Source organism: Huiozyma naganishii, chromosome 12 (assembly GCF_000348985.1).
Source record: "Huiozyma naganishii CBS 8797 chromosome 12, complete genome".
Classification (NCBI taxonomy): Eukaryota; Fungi; Ascomycota; class Saccharomycetes; order Saccharomycetales; family Saccharomycetaceae; genus Huiozyma; species Huiozyma naganishii.
Window position 1 is genome coordinate 399,520 of NC_035933.1, and position 26,436 is coordinate 425,955.

The 26,436-nt window shown below is 47.1% G+C and overlaps 13 protein-coding genes across 13 annotated transcripts; 7 read left to right on the top strand and 6 right to left on the bottom strand.

The window, feature by feature from the left end:
* Positions 1–186: 186 nt before the first annotated feature.
* BNR1 (formin BNR1) lies at positions 187–4,290 on the bottom strand (the record flags this gene model as incomplete). Its single annotated transcript, XM_022610828.1, has 1 exon — positions 187–4,290. One exon carries the CDS (start codon positions 4,288–4,290, stop codon positions 187–189), a length of 4,104 nt encoding a protein of 1,367 aa, XP_022467085.1.
* Positions 4,291–4,489: 199 nt separating this feature from the next.
* SMU2 (Smu2p) lies at positions 4,490–4,894 on the bottom strand (the record flags this gene model as incomplete). The annotated part of the gene is made up of 1 exon (XM_022610829.1): positions 4,490–4,894. The coding sequence occupies one exon, from the start codon at positions 4,892–4,894 to the stop codon at positions 4,490–4,492; it is 405 nt and encodes a 134-aa protein (XP_022467086.1).
* A 166-nt stretch (positions 4,895–5,060) lies between these two features.
* Positions 5,061–5,672, bottom strand: SHR3 (Shr3p; the record flags this gene model as incomplete). Its single annotated transcript, XM_022610831.1, has 1 exon — positions 5,061–5,672. One exon carries the CDS (start codon positions 5,670–5,672, stop codon positions 5,061–5,063), a length of 612 nt encoding a protein of 203 aa, XP_022467087.1.
* Positions 5,673–5,878: 206 nt separating this feature from the next.
* Positions 5,879–6,535, top strand: NOP6 (Nop6p; the record flags this gene model as incomplete). Its single annotated transcript, XM_022610832.1, has 1 exon — positions 5,879–6,535. The coding sequence occupies one exon, from the start codon at positions 5,879–5,881 to the stop codon at positions 6,533–6,535; it is 657 nt and encodes a 218-aa protein (XP_022467088.1).
* A 652-nt stretch (positions 6,536–7,187) lies between these two features.
* On the top strand, positions 7,188–10,376 carry GDH2 (glutamate dehydrogenase (NAD(+)); the record flags this gene model as incomplete). Its single annotated transcript, XM_022610833.1, has 1 exon — positions 7,188–10,376. The coding sequence occupies one exon, from the start codon at positions 7,188–7,190 to the stop codon at positions 10,374–10,376; it is 3,189 nt and encodes a 1,062-aa protein (XP_022467089.1).
* Positions 10,377–10,414: 38 nt separating this feature from the next.
* On the top strand, positions 10,415–11,944 carry RRI1 (COP9 signalosome catalytic subunit RRI1; the record flags this gene model as incomplete). The annotated part of the gene is made up of 1 exon (XM_022610834.1): positions 10,415–11,944. The coding sequence occupies one exon, from the start codon at positions 10,415–10,417 to the stop codon at positions 11,942–11,944; it is 1,530 nt and encodes a 509-aa protein (XP_022467090.1).
* A 172-nt stretch (positions 11,945–12,116) lies between these two features.
* Positions 12,117–12,707, top strand: TIM22 (translocation channel protein TIM22; the record flags this gene model as incomplete). The annotated part of the gene is made up of 1 exon (XM_022610835.1): positions 12,117–12,707. The coding sequence occupies one exon, from the start codon at positions 12,117–12,119 to the stop codon at positions 12,705–12,707; it is 591 nt and encodes a 196-aa protein (XP_022467091.1).
* Positions 12,708–12,944: 237 nt separating this feature from the next.
* KNAG0L02320 (uncharacterized protein) lies at positions 12,945–13,700 on the bottom strand (the record flags this gene model as incomplete). The annotated part of the gene is made up of 1 exon (XM_022610836.1): positions 12,945–13,700. The coding sequence occupies one exon, from the start codon at positions 13,698–13,700 to the stop codon at positions 12,945–12,947; it is 756 nt and encodes a 251-aa protein (XP_022467092.1).
* Positions 13,701–14,346: 646 nt separating this feature from the next.
* KNAG0L02330 (uncharacterized protein) lies at positions 14,347–15,264 on the bottom strand (the record flags this gene model as incomplete). The annotated part of the gene is made up of 1 exon (XM_022610837.1): positions 14,347–15,264. One exon carries the CDS (start codon positions 15,262–15,264, stop codon positions 14,347–14,349), a length of 918 nt encoding a protein of 305 aa, XP_022467093.1.
* Positions 15,265–15,760: 496 nt separating this feature from the next.
* DTD1 (D-tyrosyl-tRNA(Tyr) deacylase) lies at positions 15,761–16,213 on the bottom strand (the record flags this gene model as incomplete). The annotated part of the gene is made up of 1 exon (XM_022610838.1): positions 15,761–16,213. One exon carries the CDS (start codon positions 16,211–16,213, stop codon positions 15,761–15,763), a length of 453 nt encoding a protein of 150 aa, XP_022467094.1.
* Positions 16,214–16,479: 266 nt separating this feature from the next.
* CDC13 (telomere-binding protein CDC13) lies at positions 16,480–18,741 on the top strand (the record flags this gene model as incomplete). Its single annotated transcript, XM_022610839.1, has 1 exon — positions 16,480–18,741. The coding sequence occupies one exon, from the start codon at positions 16,480–16,482 to the stop codon at positions 18,739–18,741; it is 2,262 nt and encodes a 753-aa protein (XP_022467095.1).
* Positions 18,742–19,390: 649 nt separating this feature from the next.
* Positions 19,391–20,326, top strand: FMP45 (Fmp45p; the record flags this gene model as incomplete). Its single annotated transcript, XM_022610840.1, has 1 exon — positions 19,391–20,326. The coding sequence occupies one exon, from the start codon at positions 19,391–19,393 to the stop codon at positions 20,324–20,326; it is 936 nt and encodes a 311-aa protein (XP_022467096.1).
* Positions 20,327–20,836: 510 nt separating this feature from the next.
* HBT1 (Hbt1p) lies at positions 20,837–26,218 on the top strand (the record flags this gene model as incomplete). Its single annotated transcript, XM_022610842.1, has 1 exon — positions 20,837–26,218. One exon carries the CDS (start codon positions 20,837–20,839, stop codon positions 26,216–26,218), a length of 5,382 nt encoding a protein of 1,793 aa, XP_022467097.1.
* Between the last annotated feature and the right edge of the window lie 218 nt (positions 26,219–26,436).

A 26,436-nucleotide genomic window follows, 5' to 3' on the forward strand; every position in this document is an offset into this window, starting at 1 on the left:
GCCTGTCAAGTTTAACCACATGAAGTGGTCCACTAACAGGGACGCTGGAACCACCCGCTATTTAACAACTTCTACAAAGAAGAGGAATTACACCATACTTTGACACATAGATGGACCAGAAGGCCGCTAGAGGGGACGACGAGAGGCGTATATTGGTATCTTATCCGTGAATAGAATGTATACGTGCTATATGTTCTGGATCTCGCTGAGCATCGCCTGCGTCCGCTCAAACAGAGCAGAACTGTCGCTTTTGCTCTCAGCGTCGTCCGTGCGCCTCTCTCTCGGTTTGCCCACGGGCTTCGCCACCTCACGGAGCTTGTCCAGTAGTTTATCCACGGCGTCCTCCTCATCTTCGTTCTCGTCGTCGTCTTCGTTACCGCCCGCGGCGTCTGCCGCCGCGGAATTCCCTTTGCCGCTTTTCGAGCGACTACTCTGCTTGTCCTCTAGCAGCTTGCGACGCTGCTCGTATACTCTGTCCATCTCCTCTCTTTCAATATTCTCCCTAGAACACTTCTTGAACAGTTGAAGAAATTCGGCGAAACTCGTGAAGAAGTGGTTCTTAGTCGTGGCATCCTTCGGGTCCTCACCGTAGTACTTCATCAACTGGTTCATGTCGTTAGAGGATAGCTTCATTTGACTCTCTAGTAGCTGGGCTTTCGAATTGGCCCTCTGCGCTTTAAACCTAATTTTCTTCAAAACCATATCACCGGGATACAGTTTCGCTGGATCAGATAACGGTCCCTTCTTTACCGCATGCCCCATTTTACGAATCTTGCCGATGTATTCACTGCATTCTAGCTCTAACTGGTCCAAGGTAAGCTTCCCCAGATCTTCCACAGTCTTCAAATCGTGCACGAATCTGTATATGTCTGGGTACTTCGTCCTAATCAACCTCTCAATATAATGCAAAAAAGACAGGTTTTTATTATCGCTAGACTTGATGAAAACCAGCTTATTCAACGAACTGATCTTTACCCCAGAAGCGGCTTTAGTGTTCATGTAATTCCCAATCTCTATAATGATGTACAGAAAATTCTGTAAAGCAGTTGACTCTTTCAATCTACGCATGGCATCCTCCAGTTTTTGCAACTTGTAAACAATATCGTAGTAGTCTTTTTCGTACGTGCAAACGACTAGAAGGCAATGAGACCTGACGGACCAGTAGTCACGTAACACGTAACACAGTTTTAGAAATATCTCATCACCTCTTTCCAATGGTGGCAAAGGCTCGAACGTTGTATGGTTGCTTGCATCCGGTTCAGGGAAATACTGCACGCAATAAGGGGCATACTTTCTCAATGTACTGGACGATATTGCTCCGAGCTCTTCTCTGTTGAAGAATTCTAGTACGGGGACATTCTTAATAATGTCATTGTCACAGCCTAGTACTTTCTTCACAAATTCGTCCACTGAGAGATTCGAAAACATGTGTAGGTTAATACCGAATGCTTGGGCTAAGTCTCGAGAGAGAAACGAAACAGATTTTTTGGAAGCGCTCCCCTCGGTTGCACAACTCTTTTTCGCAATAGGGCCTGCCTCTTTAATTTTGAAAGTACTTTCGATCTCCTTTAGTACACCATCATGTTGTAGATGCTTCAATGTGTCCCTCCTAATTTCCTCATTGTGCCATATCGTATCCTCAATATCTTCAACTTTATCCCAATGAATCTGCTTCAATTTTTTGACTGGCTTCGCAATTCCACCTGTAACATTAGACTTGTCTACAACGTTGAGTACCGTATCATCATTTGAAAAGTTGCTTGATGCGGGTCCCATTACTGGTGGAAGTGGAGGTGGAGGTGGAGGTATCATTATTCCGTTATCCATGGCATTGGCCTTTAAGCCAGGAGGCAAAGGAGGTGGAGGAGGTGGAGGTAGAGATTCAGTACTTGCGTTAACGGGCAAGTTTGTAGACATTGGAAAGGGAGGGAGAGGAGGTGGTGGAGGCGGTGCCACCTCCTTTGTAAAAGTGGAAGGAGTGCCATTGTTTCTATCTAACAACTCTCCACCAACCAATGAAATATTTGAAGAATGGTTAGAGTCCAGTATGTGACCAGACACGCCAGTAAATGTAGCATCAGAATGCATAGAAGGTTGTTTATGAGCTGTATTTGACGCAGCATGGGAGTAAATATAAGCAGACGTTATAGGTTTTTCATCCTGCCCCAAAGACGTTTGAATATTAGAGGACGACCGGGTTGGAATATTATTGTCTATGCTTGTAGAAGAGGCAAAGCGAGACAAAGCTATACTACTTTCGTCGGATACACCAGGATCATTGTCTGAAATATTACCCAGGGATGACGCCGAGTCACAGAACACAGACCCCTTTATATTGGAATTGTCCTGTTTTCCATTGTCGTCGTCACTTTCCAGTAACGACGAAAGCGCGTTTATTCTTCTACTCGATTTCAAAGAGACCTTTCTGGAACCTTTTTGGAACCCGGTCCGCTTTAAGTGGGCTTGCGATGGTTTTATATGTTCGAAGAGATTGATACCCCGTCTTGTATTTTTTTCTGGATATAGCGTTTGATGTGCAATAGTTTGGTCGTATTTTTTTGTCTTTTCCTTAAGTTGTTCTTCGAGCCTTTTATTTTGGAGTGTTAATGCCCCGAGTTCAATCTCCTTCTCATCTAACATAACTTTAACCTGCTCCAATTCTTCAAAGACGTCTTCCTCCTTGTGGGTTCTACCCCTCTCCACGTTTGTTTGCCTTTGGATTTTCTTTAGTTTATCAGTCAACTGCGAGACCTTCTTTTCCGATTCCTCTAATTGATCCATAGCCCTTGCAGCTACCTCGTCTGATTGCAAACTGTCCATCAGATTTTCGAATGATTCGTTAAACATGGGCTTCAACGAGTCGTCAGTGATACGCGGCAGTGTTGCATTTCGGGTGCTGTCAGTAAATTTATTGATAAAGAATGTTAGTAATACAATGATGGCATTGAACAGTCGTAGAGATTCAGAATATGCCCTATTTTCCAAAATGTCAAGTAGACACTGAAATAACTGTCCCATGGAAACCTCTAAGGGCGTCCCAGTAGATTTTTCTATAAGCAACATCAATGTGGTGCCGTACACCAGGTTTGGCAAGAATGGTCCATTTTTAGTGGCGTTAATCTTAGTCAATGCTTGTTCCTCCTTCTCTTTGTATATTTTGACCTGGTTAAATACCAAAGGTGAATCGATAGCATCTAGGCTGTAAAAAAAATTATGGATCCCTGCATCCTTGAGTGACTTTAGTATGTTGTATTTGACATTGAGAGCTACCGAGGCTTCCAGGATCGAGTTTAGAAGACAAAGACACGTAGAAAGATGATCGTATACGAGGTCCATGGGTTTTGCAGCAGTAATGTACAATACTCTCCCCTGGATATGCGCTTGTGCATGAGAAACTGGATTTTGTGCAATATTGGTCAATTCGTCTATCCAGGACGTCTGTATTGGACTGATCAACTTCCAAACTATTTCATGCCCGCATGAATCGTCTTGGTATGCCAACATCAACAATATTTTACACGATTGTAGTTTGTTCCGAAGCGATTGATCTTCACCGATCATTGTGTCCCTTAAGAAATTGAGGAAGCGCTCGTCGTGTACGAGTTCATCCGCGACTTTGTCCTCCACTATCACAGCGGCAAAGCATTTCAAAAACACATAATGATTCAAAGCGTTTATTCTTGGCGTCAGCGACAGCAACTGAGAGACTCCAGGGAGTTGAACGAATTCCAAACGATCCGCACTTTGTCGCAGCAGTTTCTCTAACTGGTGCAGCCGTTGGGTCAATTGTTGATCTGTTAGATTGGTCCAGCCTGCCAGCAGCTTACGGAGTTTGTTCCCTGATGTCTTCTCGTCATTACCTGTCTTGGCAGTTTTGTTGAAATTATGGTCGTTGCAGATCAGTTCCCATTTCCTGGCAAGTGGTATATCCCTCAGATTCTGTTCCGCGGTACCCCAGAAGAAGACACCACTTTGCAAGAACTGATCAAATAAGGTATCCACGATCCTCTCATCCGGTACTTTCTTCGCGTTGTACTCCACCACTGGCGGCAATGCTTCACCACTTGTCTGTGACGACATCAACGAGAGATCTGACAGCGTGTTGTACGTCGAGAAAGTCGAGTTACCAATGGGCATGGACTTGCCCTGCAGTGGGGAGGACGACAGACCAGTGCCCACGAGCAGCAGCCCTGTCTGAGCAATATCGTACTCATCTGTATCCGATCGGGCGGTCCCCTTCATGCAATCCCAAGAGAGATCCGTTCTGCCCAAACTGCGACGCTTACTCATTAGGGAGTGTGTCACCACCAAATTTGCAGTGTGTTGTACTGGGTGCAAGAGGTAACGAGGCCCTGCCAACGGAACACCGTGTCAAGTGGTACTTGTGTATCACAGAGACTTAAAATTTTATATACATTTTACTATTAGAAACGTAAACAGAGGAACATTCTCGGTGAAGATGCGATGTGACACGACGCGATGTGCGTCCCTACACGCCTTGTTCAGCAAACTGCTTGTAGAAACTTTGCTGCTGTCTTCGCAGCGCCCTGTATTGCGGCTGCGGTCTCTGCAGTATGGCCCCTGACTCGTTCAGGAAGTTGATCTGGGCGAGCAGTTCCATCTCGACGCGGTTCGTCCCGTTGAAGTTGGTCACCGCGAGACTCTGTGGCTCCCCTGGGCCCTGTTCTTGTGCAAGGGACAATTTTGTCGCGTACTTCGGGTACTGCAAGGGTACCGTCAACACGTAGCGGGTCCTGCCCAGCGTGAACGTGTAAGCGGTCGTCTTGTTCCCGCGCCTGTGGTAGGGTTTGAAGTTCTGTGCACCGAGAACGCGCTCGCAACGGGCTATCTCGTCGGCTCTGTTTCTGTACGGTTGCAGTGGTTGTGTAGCCATTGGGGGATGAGAGTGTGTGAACGTGTGCGACGGGTTGTTCTGGAGTGGCAACACTGTAAAGCTTGTAGATTATAATAATATTTTATTGCTAGAAGTAGTAACACACGTATACATAGTTGTACGTACAGTTTGAGGTGTCTTGGAGAGATGAGAAGCACAAGGAGTCTTATTTATTCTTCTTGTTGTTGCTGTTTCTCTTGCCCTTCTTGGTGGAAGACTCCTTTGCCTTTGCCTTCGCCTCCGCTTCCTCCTCCTCTTGGAAAGCCTTCAATCTCTTCTCGTAGTCGTTAGTGGAGTACCACAGCCCGAACTGGATGAACAGAACCCCAGTGAAGATGGCGATCATGATAATGTTGGAGCAACCGAGCACGGCCAACCCCTCGTTCTCGGTGACTTCCCCCCACTGGTGCGTGATGGCACATTCCATCCCCGTTTTGATGTTCGTGATGAAGATGCACACGCCGAGGATGTACAGAATCAAGGACCCGTACTCGAAGTACTGCAGTTCCGGGTTTGGTTTATACGTGCGCACGACGTGTGCCAGCACACCCAGCATCGCGATCACCCCTAAAGTGTACACCAAAAACCTGTGAGTCCCGTACAGCAGTTGGTAGTGGCGCAACGAGTTGGCGAAGTGTTCATCTGTGATCGGGGAAGAACCTGGGAACAAGATGTGGAAGTCGTACGACAGGTTGTTGTAGAAGACACCACTGACGAAACACGTGGTGCCGACTATCACTGCCTGCGACACCGCGCAGAGTTCCTTGTAGCTGACCATTGGAGCGTGCTGTAGAACTGGCAGCTGGAGCAGACTACTTCTTGATGAACCAATGGTCTCTCGACGTGAACCCTTCTTATCTATTATAACTGGAAAATTTGAGATAAAAAAAAATTTTTCATCTTGAATTCTCTTGCGATGAGCTCTTACAGTGGGAGGGGAGAGAGAGGTGCCGTTGAGATCCGTACGCAAGCTGTAGGAAAGCCATGGGGGTTGAGAAATTGACAAAGAAACAGCTTAAGGCGAAGCAGTTCAGGAATCAGAAGCCGAAACCAGAGGACACTGCTGTGGCAACTGGTCCCGTTGAGAGTAGTAGTAGTAGTACAGAACCACCGAAAAAGAAGCGGAAGACGAGGAGAGGGAAGAAGGGCAAAGGTAACGGCGGTGTACGTGGTGGTAACAGGTTTCTAGTCTTTGTGGGGCAGTTGCCCGCGGACGTGACCGCTGACGAGTTAAAGGCACACTTCAAGAACAGTGCACCTGACCATATCCGTGTACGTAACGACAAGAAGATTGCGTTTCTTGAGTTCGATGGGGATAAAGACCCACAGAATATACAGAAACGTATGGACATTGCCCTGCTGCAACACCAGACGAGCATACGGGACGGCTTCAAGATCAACGTGGAGCTTACTGTAGGCGGTGGTGGGAACTCTCAGGACAGACTTGAGAAGTTGCGCACCAAGAACGAGAAGATGGCTGCTGAAAGATCGGACCGGATGACCAAACTGATCTTGAAGAACAGCAGCAAGGGTGACGGCCGCGCCCCCACGGGGCCAGCCGACACCAAGGACAGCACCAAGGGCAGCAGCTCTACACTACCGCACGGCATCCACCCTGACAGAGCCAAACTACTGCAATGAAACTAAGACTGCTCTGCGAAAACTGTATATTATCGTGTGTATCTACCACCAAGATAGAAGAACGGGCATCAAACCTCAACGTGCTATCTTATCACGCCGTAAACAACACAACAGCTATCTGGAGCGGCATTCAATGCCCTCTACTTCCACAACAGTGCCATCTCTATCTAGATCGTCTCGGCCTTGCAATAGGATAAGGTGGGGCCCGGTTACCGTGGGAACACACCCGCTGTCCCAAAACGGCAGAGCACAAACACCGCGCAGATCAAACACCGAGGTCCGAGAACGCGGGAATGCAGCACTCCGCGTTCGGGGCGCAGGGTGCAAAAACAGCGCATGGTAGCGCCGCGCATTCTGGTCGCTTTTCGACCCCCCTCCCCCACCCGCCTGAGGGATATTGCAACACATGTCGAGAGGGGGAGGAGGGATGAGGAAGGATGAGGAGGGAAGGGTGTTGTGATAGGTTGAAGGCCTCAACAACAACGGCAATTGAAGTCCCCCCACTCGACCACCCCGCAGCGTGTTGCAACAGTATATAAGTGGGGGGGGAAGGTGGTTGAGGGTTTGAGTTCTCGAGAAGTCGATTGGATTGCATATTTTGGTGTTCCTCCCCTCTTGTACGTAAAGATATAAGTAATATATACACACCAAGATGGTTTACGTGGACCGTTTAGGTGCAACTGGAAGGTTGCAAACACCGGATATTGCGTCACTCTCAATATCGTCACTGTCTGATTACCATGTTTTCGATTTCCCAGGGAAGGATCTGCAAAGGGAGCAAGTGGTGGATTTGCTTGACCAGCAAGGGTTTATCCCCGATGACCTCATTGAGCAAGAAGTTGAATGGTTTTACACGGAATTGGGGATCGATGATGTGTTCTTCGCGAAGGAGGACCCACAGGTGCTCAGTAACCTTATTTTGACTTTGTACTCCGCTAAATTGGAATCCTTTGCAGAGAAGAGTATTTTGGACAAATCGGGGAATACTCAAGAGAGTGCAGTGAACGACTACTTGACCATTGAGAAGAAGATCCACACGGAGGAGGGCCATGCGATTTTTTTGGAGTCAAACGACGTCAACACCCCTTACAAACTGGATTCTCAGATCGATAACCTGTTCCTAGACAATGATGAGAGTCACAGATTGGTCTCCTTCTGGGCGCCAAACTCAAATATGAAACTGACCTTCATTTACAAAAGTGTCTTCCCAGGTTCTCAGGAGTCTGCTGCCGCGGCGGCATCTGCTTCCCCTCAAAAATACGTCCAAGGTTCCGTGGGTGAAATCGACTCTATCAGCGACAAGACGATGATTCAGATCTTGTCCGCAGAGACGAAAAAATTGTACTCTTTGCTAATTAATTTGGTCAAGGAGAGAGAGGGTCCCGTGATTAAGATCACTCCATCACAGGCCAATAAAGACGAGATTAGATTCTTGGTCGCGTACAGGTCGTTCACGACAAAACACTACTACTCGGCTTTGAACTCGCTGTTCCACTACTACAAGCTTAGACCTTCGAAATTCTACGTCGAATCCTTTGCTAACGATGTCACCATCTACTCCGTGTACTTGAACAAGTCCCAACAGCGCGAACAACAAAACGTAGTGCCAGAGGACATAGAGGACAGCATCAGGCAGATCGAAAGAGAGGCGTCCTTGTTGTTTGCTATCCCCAACAGCTTCTTCATCCCAGTTTACGAGCAACGCCAATTCTCACCACAGGAGGCCATCTACGCTCACATTGCAGCAATCTTCATCAACCACTTCATCAACAGGCTTGGCCCAGATTACGCAAACCTGATCGCCACTTTAGCACCAAAACAGTCTGATATTACTTTACTAGAGATCATTGGTAACTTGAAGAAAAAATTGAGAAACGAGACCTTTACAGCAAAGCTGATCATTGCGTCTTTGCAGAAACATTACACGGTTGTATCCAAACTGTACAAGAACTTTGCACAGTTGTTTTACTACCATAATGAGGAGGAAGACAAAAGAATGGAGAAAACCCTATCGTACAAGAGACTGGCCAAACTGGAACCTTTCCAAAACGACCAGGAATTCGACACGTATCTGAACAAGTTCATCCCCAACGACTCCCCAGACTTCTTGATCTTGAAGACTTTGAACCTGTTCAACAAATCCATCTTAAAGACTAACTTCTACGTCACAAGGAAAGTCGCTGTCTCCTTTAGACTGGACCCCAAATTGATCATGCCCAAAGTGGAATACCCAGACACACCATACGGTGTCTTCTTTGTTGTTGGGAACACTTTTGAAGGGTTCCATATCAGGTTTAGGGATATTGCCCGTGGTGGTATAAGAATAGTAACCTCGAAGACACAAGATATCTTTGAAGCTAACTCAAGAACCGCCATTGATGAAAACTACCAACTGGCCTCGACGCAGCAACGGAAGAACAAAGATATCCCAGAGGGTGGTTCAAAGGGTGTCATTTTACTACACCCAGGTATCACAGACAAGAAAAAGACGTTTATCGCTTTCTCCCAATACGTCGACGCCATGATCGATATATTGATCAAGGACCCCTTGAAGGACCCCTACGTTGACTACATGAAGCACGAGGAGATTCTCTTCTTCGGCCCTGACGAGGGCACAGCAACTTTTGTAGACTGGGCCACCACCCACGCAAGGAAGAGAGGTTGTCCTTGGTGGAAATCGTTCCTAACTGGTAAGTCACAGACGCTTGGTGGTATCCCACACGACGAGTACGGTATGACCTCCTTGGGTGTGAGAAAGTTCGTCACCGAAATGTACGAAACTTTGAATTTGACCAAGAAGGAGGTTTTCAAGTTCCAAACCGGTGGGCCCGATGGTGACTTGGGGTCCAATGAGATTCTGTTGAGTACGGAAAACGAAACGTACGTCGGCTTGTTAGATGGTTCTGGTGTATTATGTGATCCAAAGGGTCTCAACAAGCAGGAGTTGATGCGGTTGGCCAAAACGAGAGATATGTGCTCCTCCTTCGATAAGGCAAAATTATCCAACGTCGGGTTCTTCGTATCCGTGGACGACATGGACTTCATGCTACCCAATGGTGTCATAGTTTCCAATGGTACCACTTTCAGAAACGTGTTCCACACGGAGATCTTCAAGTATGTCGACCGCGTGGATCTGTTTGTCCCCTGTGGTGGTAGACCAAACTCCATCAATCTGAACAATCTACATTGTTTCATAGATGAGAAGACGTCTAAATGTAAGATCCCATGCATTGTGGAAGGTGCCAACTTGTTCATCGCGCAGCCAGCGAAAATCGCACTTGAACAGCATGGTTGTGTGCTGTTCAAGGACGCCTCTGCAAATAAAGGTGGTGTTACATCGTCATCTATGGAGGTTCTTGCCTCGCTTGCGCTAAGTGATGATGATTTCGTCAACAAGTTTGTCGGCAAGGCCAACGGAGACGTTACCGAACTGTACAAAGAGTACGTTCTCGAGGTGCAACGCAGAATTGAATACAACGCGCAACAGGAGTTCAAACAGCTTTGGTCCATTAACCAGGCTTCAGGGACTCCCATCTCGGACTTGTCAAACGTCCTGTCGCTAACAATCAACAAATTGAACGACGACTTGGTGGATTCCCAGGAGTTATGGTTGAACGATTTGAAGTTGAGGAACTATTTGCTATTGAAGAAAATCATACCAGGATTGTTGACCGAAGTCGCCGGCGCGGACCAAATATTGAAGAACATTCCGGAGTCGTACCTGAAAGTAATGCTGTCGTCCTACTTGTCGAGCTCCTATGTTTATCGTAACGGAATTGACGTCAACATCGGTAAGTTCTTGGAGTATATCGGGGAGTTGAGAAGAGAAGCCCAAACCTAGTCTTGCGTGCTCACCCACTTTTATGTTTCTAATGTTTAATGCAGAAGTGTCTACACTTCCCTCTAACGCAAATCTTATTGAATATGTACATATATTTTTTGTTCTATTATGACGAAAGTTCCACCTTTTTAATGTATGACCTCTTTGCAGGTAAGCGTACAGCAAATATGCCTAAACTCTCGCAACACAGTATATCTGATCTGCAGAAATTGGTGAAGGAGGTCACTTCTGCCTCTGTGGGGGGGCCTTCAGCCGAGAGGCCGCCAATTTTCAGATCAACGACTACTGTATCCGAACAGGGGGGAGACTGTACGAAGTTACTGAATAGATCACCGCTCGCACAAGATGAGATTATACGACATTGCGTCAGTGAGAGAGGGACTGATGATGGTACAATGATGGGGAAACAGTTTCATTACAATTCCGTCCTTGTTTCGCAACTGGCACTTAGTCAGATATTAAGACACTCGATAGAGGGAGGGGACATTGAGATTATGGGACTACTAGTGGGCACAACTGTTGGTTCGCAGTTTATTATTACACAGAGCTTTGCGCTGCCCGTACTAGGGACCGAGACGCGAGTTAATGCTCAAGCGGAATCATACGAATACATGGTCAAGTATGTGAGCGAGTTTGTTCCATCGCAGGGGTTGGTAAAAGTTGTGGGCTGGTACCATTCACATCCTGGTTACGACTGTTGGTTAAGTAGTATCGACATGCGCACGCAAGACCTGAACCAATCTTACCAAGATCCGTATCTCGCTGTAGTGGTTGACCCGAAAAAGAGCGTCAAAGAGGGGACGATCTCTGTTGGGGCTTTTCGTACCACCAAAATAGCCAACGGTGATGAGCAAGGTGAATTGAATTACTACCCGCTGAAAATGACAGTCTTTGATTCATCCCTTGGCAGATTAAGTCGATCGTTAAAATCTTTATTCAGGGCAAACTTTACATATGGGGAAGAGGGAGCGGCTTCGTTGTTGGATAAACTTATAAGCATTATGAAGCAAATGAAGGAGGTCCGGGAATTGAATAAACAGGAAACTGTCTCTGGTCAAGAGCAAGAACCGCGACAGAAGAGGGACCAAGAGTCGAATGATGGTCATCGAGAAGTCCTAAATTCAACAGCCTCAAACGATGAAATATCCAGAAGACCTAGCGATACAAGATCCAGTTCGTATGTCTCGATGAACTCTGCCAACGATGGGAGCGATATTGAGATGGGGGACTGCGAAAGAGACACGGTCAGCCGTACCAGCAGTGTGAACACGGTAAATGAGTCGGCCCTCCCGTTGCTGCGGTCTACGTATCACCAACAGCACACGTCATCACAAACGAGAACGAGGGAGGATCTCTGTACTGCTACCCCACCTCGCAGCAACGTTTTACAGCATCCGATGCTTCGACACGCGATGGCCAATACAACACACAGTACGGACAAAATTGCCCTCTCCATCGATAGAGGCCACACTTTGACCTCTTTCGAAAAGGCCAAAAGAGAGGCCATCAATGCCAAAGTACTGCAGTATATGAAACTACGGCTATATAGAGATACATTCACGTTGTAGCCCTAGTATAACGAAATTTGTTCATGTGTCACAGCTATTATCTTACCTGTCTCATTATTACAAAAATTATCAATGAAAAGGTTTTATTCTGCGTTTAAGTAATGGAAGATGGATGATGAACCTGGTACGGTGAAAGCATCGAGGGTGGGAATATCACAGTAGTAGGGGCAAGATGGTGTACCGTGGGTTTGGACTGGAGCATCTGGCTCCCCCAGAGCATAAGAATAAGCCATTTAGCGAACTGACGCCGGACCAGCAAGGTGAACGTGGTGCAGAGATGATGGTCAACTTCATGACCTCGTGCCCTGGTAAAGCTGCGATCAGCGGTGTGACCGGGTTTGCACTTGGCGGGGTATTTGGTCTTTTCATGGCCTCCATGGCTTACGATACGCCGCTGCATGTCCCCACGCCAAGTGGAGGAAATCTAAGTGCCGTTCAAAAGATGGCCGATTTACCCATGCGACAGCAGATCAAAATACAGTTTGCAGATATGGGTAAAAGGTCTTACTCGAGTGCCAAGAATTTCGGGTACATTGGTATGATATATGCAGGTGTTGAGTGTGTGGTAGAGTCCACAAGGGCAAAGAACGACTTGTACAATGGTATCACTGCTGGTTGTATCACGGGCGGAGGTCTCGCTTACAAGAGTGGCCCGCAGGCCGCACTTGTTGGGTGTCTCGGGTTTGCAGCGTTTTCTGCTGCGATTGATGCATATATGAAGAGTGAAGATGGGAGACCCCCAATCAATGACTTTAACGAATAGGTCATCAGACCATCGTAAACACATAATATATAAGTCCCTTGTAATTAATATAGAGAAATAAATATCAATATCATTCAATATACAGGATGCAAACAAGCACATATATGGATGAGGAGCTTTTACTGTACATTCTTTGGAGATATGAGAAACACTCATTCGATGAGTTAACAGTTATACGAACATAATAAAATATAAAACGCTTCCGAGAAGTATGTTAAATAACAGTGCAAATGAGGTTCATAGGAACATGCAGACAATGCCGACACCACCCAAAATGTGTCCATGACCAATCTGGTTTCTTAGACCAGCGTTCTCACGTGAAGCGGTAGTGGATGAAGAGCTGGACGTAGCAGAAGAGCTGGACGTGGCAGAAGAGGTGCTTGAAGAGCTCCCTGGACTGCTAGATTCTGTATCGGATGTAGAATTCGTGTAAGATGTACCATTGGATCCACTATGACTGCTCGCGAGACCAGCTGCAGCACCAGCGCCAATAGCACCAGCACCGATCGCACCAGCACCAACGTTACTACCACTGTTTGAGTTACCTGTATTGCCCGAGTTACCTGTGTTACCTGTGTTACCTGTGTTACCTGTGTTACCTGTATTACCCGAGTTCCCACTGTTAGGGTCTTTAGGAGAGTATGCTGGGGGTGCATTTGGGTCCTTTGGAGAATAAGCCGGTGGGGCCCCATTGGAACCTTCGCCACTTCCGCTCCCAGACGAACCACCTTTTGTTCCTGAAGAAGAACCCGAGGAGCCACTGGAACCACCCTTTGCACCTGATGAGGCACCACCACCACCAGACCTACCACCACCAGCTCTCCTGTTGAATATTCTTAGCAGAGCACTTCCAACTGAAGAGTCGTAATGTTCCTCGTCACCAGGGGGTAGCTTTGCCACAGGGTCTGTGGAAGTCACTCCTGTTTCCTCAACGGGCAAAGAGCCGATTAACGTTAAAGCACCAAGTAGAACGAACAAAAAACCAGCCCTCATCTTTACTTAATGGTTGTTCTGTTTACTTCTATGATATTTTCTACTATGTCCCCCAAAAAGAGAAAGAGCGCAATAAAAAAGCAGAAGATACGAAACTAGCAAAGTATTGAAAAACGATACAACCACCGAAACACTTTATACCTTTACAAAATGAACGGAACTGTGAACGTCAAGTGGCTTTGCAGCAAGTCCGAAGGGAAGAGTTCCTTACACTTATAACGTTGTAATATTGGCAGTAAAATTTTCCATTTCTTCAATATATGGCCTATTCGGGAATACATGGCGCAGCTTATAGCAGATATCTACCACAAAACGGCTGTTGGGACCTTTTGCGATGACGCTGTGTGCCGTGAGATACTGATTATTCCTTGCAGCGGTGGGTGGCGTAATACATGGTCTGTGGGAACTCCGTCATACCACAACATGAATTATCTTCAAACTCCGAAAACACAAGAAGAATAGGAAAAATGTATCAAGAAACGTTGAGAATGAGTAAGCTGAAAACAAAACTTGTTGATTAAACTATAAACTTGATATTAAGCATTAGACACACTCGAAAGAAAGAGAAAGACCATTAAGAGTTAGAGCTAGACGGGTAGATAGAGAGATGAAGGGTTGGGAATAAGCATATCTTTGTCTTTTACAATCAATACCCGAACTCGTTATTAGTGGCTGTGTTGGCGGTGGTGGTAGCAGCTGGGACACCATTGGAAACGGCGGTGTCACCACTGACTCTTCCCGAGGCGTGTACCACTTTTTCGTGGTGGTAAGAACCGTCGTTGTTTGTAGAGTTGGTGGACACGGTGCGCTGGTCTCTGTTGTAGACCCTGTTGTTTGCCTCCAGGTCGTCTTGTGCAGGCGCCACGGCAGTACCCGTTGTGCCGTACGAGTCTCCAGCATAACCGGACTCGCCGTTTGGTGGGTTATTCAACTCCAAACCAGAAGAACGGTGGAGTCTTGTCCCCATGGAGGAACCGGTCTTCCAAAGACCACCGTTCCCGTAAGCCTCAGTGATGGGCTTCAGCACGTAGACACCAAGTAGAATGCTTGTAATGACACCCAGGACGAAGGAGAACCCGGAGAAGGCGATCGACGATTTGGCAGCCTGACATGCCCGCTTGTGTGAGTGGTCTGTGATTCTCCCGACAAAAGGGTCGTACGAAAACCCATTAGAAGAACACGAATGCGAACCGAACACTTTTGCACTGACGATGAACCCACAGAGCCATAGCAGGCATATAACGATCTCCATAATCAGATATGGGCCCACCAGAACGACCTTTGGCATGAGCCACACAAGCACGATCACGCACATAATGTAGAAAGTACCAATGACCCCGACAGAAAGGCAGAAATTGGCCCTCTTGGAACCAAAGAAGTTGTAGCTGTTCAAACTGTATGCCAAAAGCGACATGACTAGAACGGCACTGCAAAACTGCAAGAAACGTAGGATGAAGAATCCAACGTGGGAGGCAGCATTACCGCCGGTGTTAAACCTTGTGGGAGTGGTTGAACTCGTCCTCTGCTGCTTGTCGTAAACTTGGGGTGGTGCTTGAGTATCCATAACTTTTGAATTAGATGCTATTTGCTGTTGCTGGTGAATTGGTGTCACTAACTATTCGCAATATGTGCACTCGCAAGAACCGGGGAAACGGGGATATACTCATTCTACTTGGAGTTGGTACTTTTATATCGTGTCCGAAGCAACGTCCTCTTGTTCCCCGTTAAGGATGTTCCAACAGCACGGTCAAGTTTCCAATTGGCAAAGTATCCTTAATTGGGATCCGTTCCGTGATGCCACAAGGACAACTGTGGTCCACTCTCAGACACGAAGGCAGGACAGGGGCAGAGGGACAGCCTACAACCATACATCGCGTGCCAGTTGAAGCTCCCTCCGGCACCCTTATTTGCCTGCGGGTTCCAGACCTTGGGTACCCTTTGCACCCTGAGAGGGGATCCACTACGCTAATTATTAAAAAAAGACCATGCTAACAAATATGTGATACAAGTGCGAATTGCATCGTCTATATAGTGTACGTTACACCACGCCCACTTTTCAATTATTGCTTGCTGTCCAGTATGATTGTGATTGGCCCCTCGTTGCACAGTTGGCAACTCATCATGGCACCGAATTCTCCATCTTGGACACTCTCGGGGGTCAATCCGGCCCTTAATTCCGAGAGGAAATCAGCGTACAACTCCTTGGCAATGTGGCCCTTCTGTGCCATATGGAAATCCGGCTTAGTGCCCTTTTTTGTCCTTGCCAACAGTGTGAACTGTGAGATCGATAAGATTTCACCGTTTACCTCTTTGATGTTTTTCTTCCATAGGTTGTCTTGCTCGTCTTCAAAGATTCTCAAGTTTAACACTTTATTGGATAGCTTGTTAATGTCATTTTTGTCGTCTTCGGTGGATATACCTACCAGCAGCATGTACCCCTTCCGGATGCTGGAGATGACTTTACTATCCACTGTAACGGAAGCCTGGCTTACTTTCTGCAAAACAACTTTCATTACTAGGTAGAGTAACAAGCAAATACACGTAGTCTTTATAAAATTGGGCTTCTATCTCGTAGCAATTGTCTCTTTACGATACCTTTCTTTCCCGCCAAACACGTTACAAACTATATGACGTCTTTCATTATGTCTCGTAAGCAATGGCAATGTGATTTTCTTACGAGAAACGCGTGAAGGAATAAGTAACATCTAAGAAGAAAAAGTCAAAAAATTGGAGTTTCTCGATGAGACTGGAGTAAACAGAAGTAACAAAGACTGCACCAATGACGTACACACAGATACAGTCTTTGAACCAGTTTAGCAAATATGCGGATGAACATCCCGTTTCCGTTAGAATTACAGGGTGTTTGACTCATGTAGAGGAGCTGAGTAGTGGGTTTTTATTGAGTCTGACACGGTTTGAACCAGGTAAAGAAGATTTCAAGGTCAAAGTACACTACGGAGATAGTTCTGATAAGCGGGCTGCTAATCTTGTGATAAGCCTGCTTGCTCAGTTGCTGAACGTCTCGAGGGCGGATCTGCAGACGCCAAACTTGGCACACAAGAGACTGTTCTTCGTTACGTGTTTTGCTGTTTACATATCCAGCAACAACAGTTTTACTCTGTTCCTAGACGATATAAAGACGCATGATCTAGCAGTTGCTGTAGTGGAAAGTGACGTTGACAACAATTTCATGGAAGTGTTTCAAAATATGGTGACACAAAGCGAGGATCCTGTTTCCGATTTCCATGTTCAAAGTTTGCCCGAATACCAAAAAAATAAACCATTCAATACACTCATTCAAAATTTGATGAAAGATAACCGTGGGGGGAAACACCTTTTGTTCACGAGACGCCCGACAATCGATTCTGTGGATGAGTTTAACTCCCAGGCGTACTCTACACAACCTTTAAGCAGTGTTTCTGTGGAGGATCCCTCCCGTATAGAAACCTCTACTCAGGTGCTGCCCGTGAAGAAGAAACAGAAAGTGATTAGTGGTGCGGTACTCGAGGATGACAGTAACACTGGACGGCCCGAACCCAACAGGGGGCATTACAAGATCAATTGTCAGCTGCTTGAGCGCATACGCCTCAGCCGCAAAGAGGAGAGAATCTCTGTGATTGACGATGCGGGCAGTATTATCACGATTTTCGTGCCTGAGTCTCTGATTGGACAAATTGCGAAACGGATGGTTGTCACTGTGATGGAGCAAACTGATTTTTTGCCCTTCTCCAACGCACAAATGATTGTACTTGAAGCAGTGGATATAACTACCCCGCGGCAACGAGGCACGAAGCAGGTGGAACTTACCGTGGAAAGATCCTTCTATTCTGGGAACAGAGACCGGGATGCTTCCAAGGACCCGACGATTTTTTTCAAGGACTTGAAAGTACCAGATGGACCAGAGCAGTCTGTGTTTTTCTGTATTGTTGGGTTACTTGTTTCATGTACTTTTGAGACCCGTAAGTACACGTCGATGGTTCTAACGGATTTTACAGAGTGTACCCACCAAAACACGAAGTACCTGTTTGACAGGTACCTCCTTGAGCCGAGAAACATGTTGACACAATTCCATGGTGGTATCCGGTTAAACATGTTCTCAGAACATTTTGATTTACTCGATAGACAGGTCCGGGCCGTGTACGGACAATCGATTAAACATCTGTGTACTTCTGGGACAGAGAATATCAGTTCTCGAGGGATCATTGTCAAGATCTGCGTTGAGGGGAACATGTACAAGAAGTCCTTTCTGAATGCAATTGGGAGACAATCGGTACTGATGAAACCGGATGCGTTGAAGAGTACACGCGTATCATACATGGACAAACAGGTGCTATTGCATATCTACCGGGAGGCACTTTCACGAATTGACATATGGACTCTTTTGCCCTATCTGGACCAATTCCAAAAATGTTTCCCCTACGTGGCAGACCCGACGGCCTTAAATGGTAAGAACGTTGTGTTGAACACGAATGGATTAGAGGACTCAATCAAGGAATTGGACTTGTACGGTGGTGACGAGGAATCCGATATGAGTTTGAGGATCCCCGATATGAGTGCCCCCGCCTCCTACGATTTTTCCTTTGATCAAGAGATGGTAAACTGTGACGCCATGTCCACAACCGATTGGATCCAATTACTCCACCAAAGACCTGTGCACAGTGGGGGTGTACAACAACTCCAGGGTAAATTGTACTCTGCTACATTTATCTTGGAAAGTATCCAGTACCACAATACAGCCAATGTACTGGAACTCACAGTATTAAGAGACAGAGATATAGGAACTTTACAATCCCTCCACGGTGATGTACCGTCAGTAGACCCAAGACTACTTGTCAGATTGATGTTACGGACCAACACCGAGTTGGACACTTTCTTCTCAAACTACCGCCACATGACGCGCGGGGACACAGTAGAGGAGTACAGGGCCAAACTTGTCGGCAAGAAGTACAAGATCAGCTTCCAAGTGTTGGGCACCCACGGACACCAAGTGGCCCCAGTCGAGCTGAGTCTTGCCGCCATGATGTCGTCACTGGCGCCATAGAGAGGGGAAACTTGCGAACTGCGAACTGGAGTCTACTAACTAGTACCGCACCACCCCCTCTCCAGCGTACCCTCCCCGCGCCCTCTCCCCTTAGGGCTGGGTGACCCACCGCCCCAGCCGCCCAGGCCCTCCGCCCTCCGCCCCACCGGCCCCCCTCACATTGCGCGGCGCTACCACCGCCCGGTAACACCCAGGCAAAAACTCCGGGAACCACCCGGAACCACACCCAGACACTGGCGCCGCAGACCCAGACCCCCGCGCAGAGCAGGCCGCACCCCGTGCGCGCGCAGAAACGGCCGCACCGAATCCCCGAAAGGGGAATGCCCTGTCCCGAAAGGGTAAATAAGGGCCCCGCCCCAGAAACCGCCGCAGCGCCCGCAGAGTTTATATTTTGCCCTTTTTTGCGAAACAGGGCGGCGAAGAGGGGCCTGCACAGAAACAGCCGCAGCGGAGCCGCCCGAACGCTGTGTTTCCGCCTGTTTGCGCCTGTTTGCGCATTGCGCCCTTTGGAAGTCCCCTTTTTTTGATATATAAGCCTTGCGGCATCGGCGGGTCCGTTCTTGCCCTCTCCCCCCCTCCCCCGTTGCATCGAGTTTGATCCAAGCAGTAGCAGGTACTACCACAACGAAGCAAACTAGCAATAATAAGTATGATTAAAACTCCAGTTTTGAAACTGTTCCATTTCATATCGCTGCTCTTTCTAGCGGGTGCGCTCATAATGACGTTCTTCTTGATACTGTCCGGCGGAAGAGAGGGCGGGACTCTGAAGAACTTCTACTGGCTCGAGGCGAACACCACCGGGTTCAACGACGCGCAGGCGAACACGCGGTGGTTTGACTACACCTTCTGCGGGTACACCGACGGGAAGCTGCACGACTGCGCGCACCGTGCGCCCGCGAAGCCGTTCTCCCCCAGAGACAACTTCGGCAGGTCCGACGAGATGCCCTCCTCCTTCCTGAACCACAGAGACGCGTACTACTACCTGTCCCGTGTCGGGTGGGCGATGCTGCTGATCGGCCTGTTCTTCGAGGTCCTCACTTTCTTCCCCGCAATCCTCTCTTTGTTCAAAGTCATGGCGCCCACGGCCACGTTCACCACGGTCATGTCCTGGCTCGCGCTCTTCTTCATCCTGCTGGCTGCGTGCTTGTACACCGGCTGCTACGCCAAGGCGAAGAAGGCGTTCCACTCGCAGCACAGGCACGCCAAGATGGGCGCGAAGAACTTCGCGTTCCTGTGGACCTCCGTGTTCTTGCTCATGTGCACCACCGCATGGACCACGGTTACCATCGCGCTTCACAACAAGGAGCGGAAAGCAAACAACATCCACGGCGGGTACGCCGAGGACTACGCAGGGTACTCGACCACGGACAACACCACCGCGGGGGACAAGTCGGCGCCGTACGACCCGGAAAGCGGCGACGACCAGCAACCAGCTACAAGCCACAAGTACTTCACCAAGCTAAGATCCAAGAAACACCAAAAGACAACAGCAGTGACCCCAGTCATTGACGAAACCACCGCCAACGCGGCGGTGGACCCACACCAACAAACGGCAACAACAGCAATCCAAGAAGAGGTCGTATAATTCGCACTTTCCCCTTTGAAATGGTTTATTTATTCGAGTTGTTCCCCGTGCGGTTCTAACCACTATAATATACCCCATATAATAATACCAAGCCCTAATACAATCAATCAATCAATCAAATGCAGGTGTACTCTCCTCTCCTCTTCCTCTATCTTTCTTTCTCTCTCTCTCTCTCTCTTTCTCTCTTTTTTTCTCTTTCCTTTTGTAAGTTCTCTTTAATTTTAATACCATACTAATTTTTCTTCTTTATTTGCTTGTTTGATTGATTGATCTTCATGGCAAGGGTCTTCAACTGCTGTCAGTTCTGGATTTTTTTTCTTGCAAGAATGAACATCTATATGATCTCAGGAACTTCTTTATGTCCACTCTGAACAATCCGTTACTAACAATTCTACTATTTCTTCCTCAGGCATACTTTTTCTCTTTTCAAACAAAAACCACTAATTCTTTAATATCTTATTGTCGCTTTATTTTTTTACCTAATTTTCAAAAAAAGACGTTACACCAAAAATGATTACAGGTAACAACAACAAGCCATCTGCCAAGTCGCAGAACCAACAAGCCCCTCACATCCCAGGCTGTGGCGTCCAGGATGACACCAAACCAGTGAGAATCCAGAAACAGACTCCTAGAGTCCTGCCCGAAACGGGACAGAACTTGGCCCAGTTGAACATGTACGCAAGGGGCGAAAAGTACATCGAACAAGGCGTCAACCAGGTCACCGATGACCCTGAGTTCGACCCACAGGCAAGACACTACTCCCCAGTTCCCGGCGCAGGCGTCGCGAACGCGTGGGACCAACAGCCAAAACACCAAAAGACTTGGCCTTGTCCCAACGAGGGCAACAAAACTCGCTCCACTGGTGTCACAACCATGGCCGCAGGTGCAGGCGCAGGCGCCGCCATCCAACAGACCCCTCAGGTCCAGGGAACGACAACCCTCCCAATTAATGAGCACACTGAGGCTGGTGCCCAACAGCAACGTGACGCTACTGCAGGTCAGCATCGCCGCGTTAAGACAGGTACCCACGACATGCATTTGAAAGATAATCAAACCCCAGTCACAAACGTTCACGCCGATGCTGGTCATCCCGCTGGGAACGTTTACATCGGTACCTATGTTCCAGAGACCGCTGTCGAAAGACAACGTGGGAACCAACCTTCACAGGAGAAGGATAAGGACTCCTCAAGTGGCCCCTTGCAGAAAATCAAGGGGATTTTCACCACAAACACTAATGGAAAACCGGACAAGTCGAAGAAGGAGGTTAACACCCCAGAGAAGTGGGGAGTAGAGAAGGCAGCTGGTCCTGTCGTCTCCTCTCACCCTCAAACACACCAAACTGAAAAAAATATCGGGGGAGCTGAGATGTACAGGAAACCAAAATACGGGTACGATATGGTTGACCAGCAAATCTCAGACCCTGTCATGGACTTATACGAAAATGCCCATCCATTGAACAGAAACACCCAACCAAGCACTACCACAGGAGCTCCAGCCACAGGGGTCAAGAAAACCGCAGCACCTGCATCCAAGGAAGTACCTCCAGCCAAGACAAGTGATCTCGCAATGACGAAGGACAAATCGGGCCCAGAAGCTAGAGGTAACGTTGCTTATCCAAGTACACACGATCCATTTGTAAACGTCCCCACCATTGAAGCTGTGGAAAGATCTACCGGAAACGTACCCAAGTCGCGTGTGCAACCCAACGAGGCGGACTCAAACGAAAAGTCTGACAACAATCCTACAACATTCCAAAAGATCAAGAAAGTCTTTACACACAACAGTTCTGATGAGAAATCTTATTCTGACTCAAACCAAGGCTTGAAGTCTCATGCTAATAGCGGTGAAACCTCCGGGCCTCAGCCATTACACTATCAGGGACTAGAAAGTGGTCCTCAACGTTCCAGAACCTCTGAAGATCAACCTTCAACTCACAAAGCCAGCATTGCTCAGAGTTTCAAGCCTGACCCAATGCTTTCCAAGAAGGCAGAGCGTACAGTTGGAGACGCTGAACCAGTTCACGACTTTTCAAAGAAGGATGTTGCCAGAGAAGCAGAAGGTCCTATTGCGGGGAACTTCGAGGCAACTCGTGCCGCAGCCGCCGCTTTTAAGAGAGACTACAGAGCACCCGACCACAATGATATGCACAAGAATTCAAGGCCTCTCAATGAAAAGGACAATAAGGACGCGGCTCCTGTAAAAGAGGTAGTGCTGCCACCTCCAGAGAGTTCACAACCTATCTTGACAAAACAACCACATGCTAAGCAGCAAGCTGTAAACGACGCAAAAGAAGAAGAGACAGAAAATGATGGAACTTCTTCACTACAAAAAATCAAGAAGATATTTACTCCTGGGTCATCAAAGAAGAACTCTGTGGATGAATCTGCCACGGATACATATGATATTCCTCGTGGGAAGTACGAGGTGAAACCAGTTGAAGAAAGTATCAACCGCAAACTAGAAACATTACCAAAACCTACTGAGGAGGGTGTTAAATTGGGGTTAATGCCACAAGATTTTTCCTTAAATAAGAAGGGTAATTCTAATGTTGGTGAAAAAGACCCAGTCAAGCATATCTCCAAGAGAGAAGTTGCTGCGGATGCCCACGGTAAAGAATTCGATTCAACTGCAGCAGATGCTGCTGCCTTGGCTTTCCAGAGAAGTTCTGAGGACACTAATAATAACATCGACAAGAGTGTCACAGGGATGAACAAATCCAGGACCTTCGAAACTTCAAAGCAAGATGAGGGACCTTCAAATGGAGAAAAGCATAAAATTGGTTTCCATAATGTTACTGTGAACAAGCTCAAGGAACCAAATTCTTCTAAGAAGCGGGCATCGATTCCTGCACTACCTTCGGACCCTTCAGCTGACATTTCCCCAAGGAAGATTGATGATGATTACGCTCCTAGAGAAGGATTAGATATTGGGAAACCAGGCGCTTCAAAAAATGCAGCCCCAACACAGCCACATGCGCTGAGGAATGATGTAGATGCCCTTATATCTGGGGGTTCCAGAGGCATCAGTGAGCCAGACCAATCAAATGTGACAAGGAAAGAAAGTACTAGAGACTCTACCAATGCCGTATCACATCAAAATTTACAAGACTCGCCATTATCGAGACCGATGATGATGAAAACAGGTGAGCCCGCAATTGCTGACTTAGAAAAGAGATCTGGGCACGAATACGAAATGAATAAACCGGAAATAACTCAACCTGTGGTCGATGTTTATCAAGGAGCTGGCAATGCAGTTAGAGGTTTAGACGAAGGAGGTGACAAACCTTTCTCGACTGAGGGTACCAATGAAAACATTCAAAAAAATACGAACCAGGATTCTACCGGTGCAAACAAGGAAGAGGAGGAACCTTCAACGCTACAAAAGATTAAGAATCTATTTACTGGTGACACTTCAGAGAAACGTTCTGATGTAAACGGTGCCGAAATGGACAATGAGAAAAACTCTGAAACCGCTGAAGATTGGAATAAAGAATTGTCTGAACGCAATTACGAAATGGACGGACAAGAAATTGATGCTCCAACAGTGAATGTATACCACGATGACTATTCAATGGGTCATGAGGCTGATATCCCGGGGGGATTGTCAAACATTAAGAGGAATTCTGTGGGAAGCTCTGAAATGGCAAGCGATTGGACAAATTCACCTAGTGGAAAGGATTATACATCTTTGAGGGCCGCTGATCCACCAAGGAAAGACATGTCGGTGCCAAATACAGAAAAGTACGATGAAAATTTGGAAAGAAACGAATTTTTAGATAAAGACACAACAAACACAGAAAAGATGCTTGCTTATACTCTCGGTATTCAAAAGTCTGATGATGCTACCAATCCTTTTAGAAACACCACGAATGAAACTACCGGGGAAACTAAAGAAGCATTGCAACACAAGGATCGTGACAATTTGAAGTTCCCATTACAATCAAAAGAGAGTCAAGGCGAAAATCGTTTGAATGAGCCCAAGATGGGTCAGAACAGAGATGCGAACGTGCCTGTGTCAGGTGTTGGCATTGGAACTGATCCTGGTGCTGTTTTGCAGGGCAAATCCATGGACATCACAAAGGGTGCCGAACGCGACTGGGAAAGAGATGCTGGCCAACAGCAGGACAAGATGGGCCAGAACAGAACCACAGACGTCCCAGTTTTCGAGTCTGAGGGTGCGGCTGGTGCAAGCACCGTGTCTAAAGGAAGAAACATGAAGGACGTTCAACAAGGCTGGCAAAGAGACACATCTCAACAGTTGAGCAAGGATAGCCAATTAACCGTTGATCCACTACAAGGCGGTTATGGAAATCCAATGGACGTTGGTAGTATGGAGGCACCTTCAGGAATGCTACACCAAACATATCGTGACCAAAAGGACGATATTTCTAAGATGAATATTGACGATCAAGGTATTTTGGCCAAGCAGCAAAACCCAAGCGTCAATAATCAGAGACAAGGGAACACCGAACGTTCAACTGAAATGGATGGAAATGGAAAGCCAGAGAAAAAAAACGTTGCACTACCTGTGATGCTACCTCCTCATATGACAACCCAAGAGGGTCTTCATGATAATTTTATGGAAGAACATACTTTACAGAAGGAGCCTTACCATAGACCAGAAGATCATAGCCAAATCAGAGAGGGTGTATTTGCCAAGAAAAGTACTGGACCTCGTAAAGCTGAGGGATTAGAATCCAATAAATCTGGGACCACTGCTGATGTGCAAGGTCAGAAAGGTGTTTACGATTTACAGTCTAAAGAGTTAGAAGATCCAAAACTTGACATCAATAAGACAGGTTCTGTCCAAGCACAAAGAAAGAAAGAGTCTGAACAAGGAATAAATGAAGCTAGAAAGGGAAAGAATGTATCATGTTCCAATAAGGCTTCTTCGAGTGTAGGCTCTGAGGGTAAAGACGATTTTGGGACGCTGGCAACTTTAGAAGCGCTATCTAACCATCCTGAGTCTCATAGTCAATATTTGGAAGATAGGGATCTATATCCATCGGAAGCAAACAATGACAAACAAACAGTTATCGTTCCATTGAATGCCTTCACAGATGGAGAAAGGACTGAATCTTCCATTCCTTCGCCTTCAAAGGACGGTATCTCTGATGATGGAAATAATACAGCTGACCAACCAGCGAAAGGGGAGCATGTCAAAGAGTTAAACGAAACCAAGAGAAATCCAAGAAATCCTGGCGATGATGAGATGACGACAAAAGCAGCAGTCCGCGGGATGGCATACAATCAAGTTGGGGATGAAAGTAGGGCACCTGCTGCTTGGACAGACCTACAGCACGAACACATGATGAAGAACTCAGTCGACTATTCGCCACGCGATGTTGCTCATGAATCTTCGCAAAAGGAAGGTCAGTCTAATAAAAAACGAATGGATGATTTTGAGATCAAGGCCTCTGATGGCACAGATAGATCGCAAGATGCCGATGACGGTCAGGACCACGGTCAACACCGTGGTCGCTATCCAAGTATGATCGACCCAAACGTTGATACCTACGGTTTCCCATCCCGCAAGAGTGTCTTGGAGGAGGGTTCCGGGCAACACTATGTGGCGACTTCAAGTTCTCATAAGAAGAATTCTGTGGGCTCCAGCTCGTCTGCAGGGGCGTCATCCATGGGGGCCAGATCTGATGCTTCCCCCATTTTGCAAAGGAACGACTCCAAGAATGAATACGAAGATGCGTTGGAAGGAGAGTCAGACGAGGACGGCCCTACCATCCTTCTTCCTGTGACGCAAATGACCCCCCGGGACTTGCGGAAGGCCGGCATCGTGCCAGTAAAGCAAGAACCAGAACCAAGAAGGTCGAGTATCATGGGTAAATTGACCGAAAAAATCGCGCATGTGATTGGGCCTGTCAAGGACGAGTTGTGAATGCATCTTCCTTCTTGAAATACCTCGATTCGTAATATCGTATTACTAGTTTCTTGCTTCTAAGCTATAGTGTTATATAAACACGAGTTTTTATCCAGTACAACGTTTTTTTGGTAAACACGTCTTCTACATGTCCCGATCAATCCTTACACCATCCACGTAGCCGAAACATGCTAAAGACTCATCTCATCTCTGATGTAAAACTTTACACAATTTGG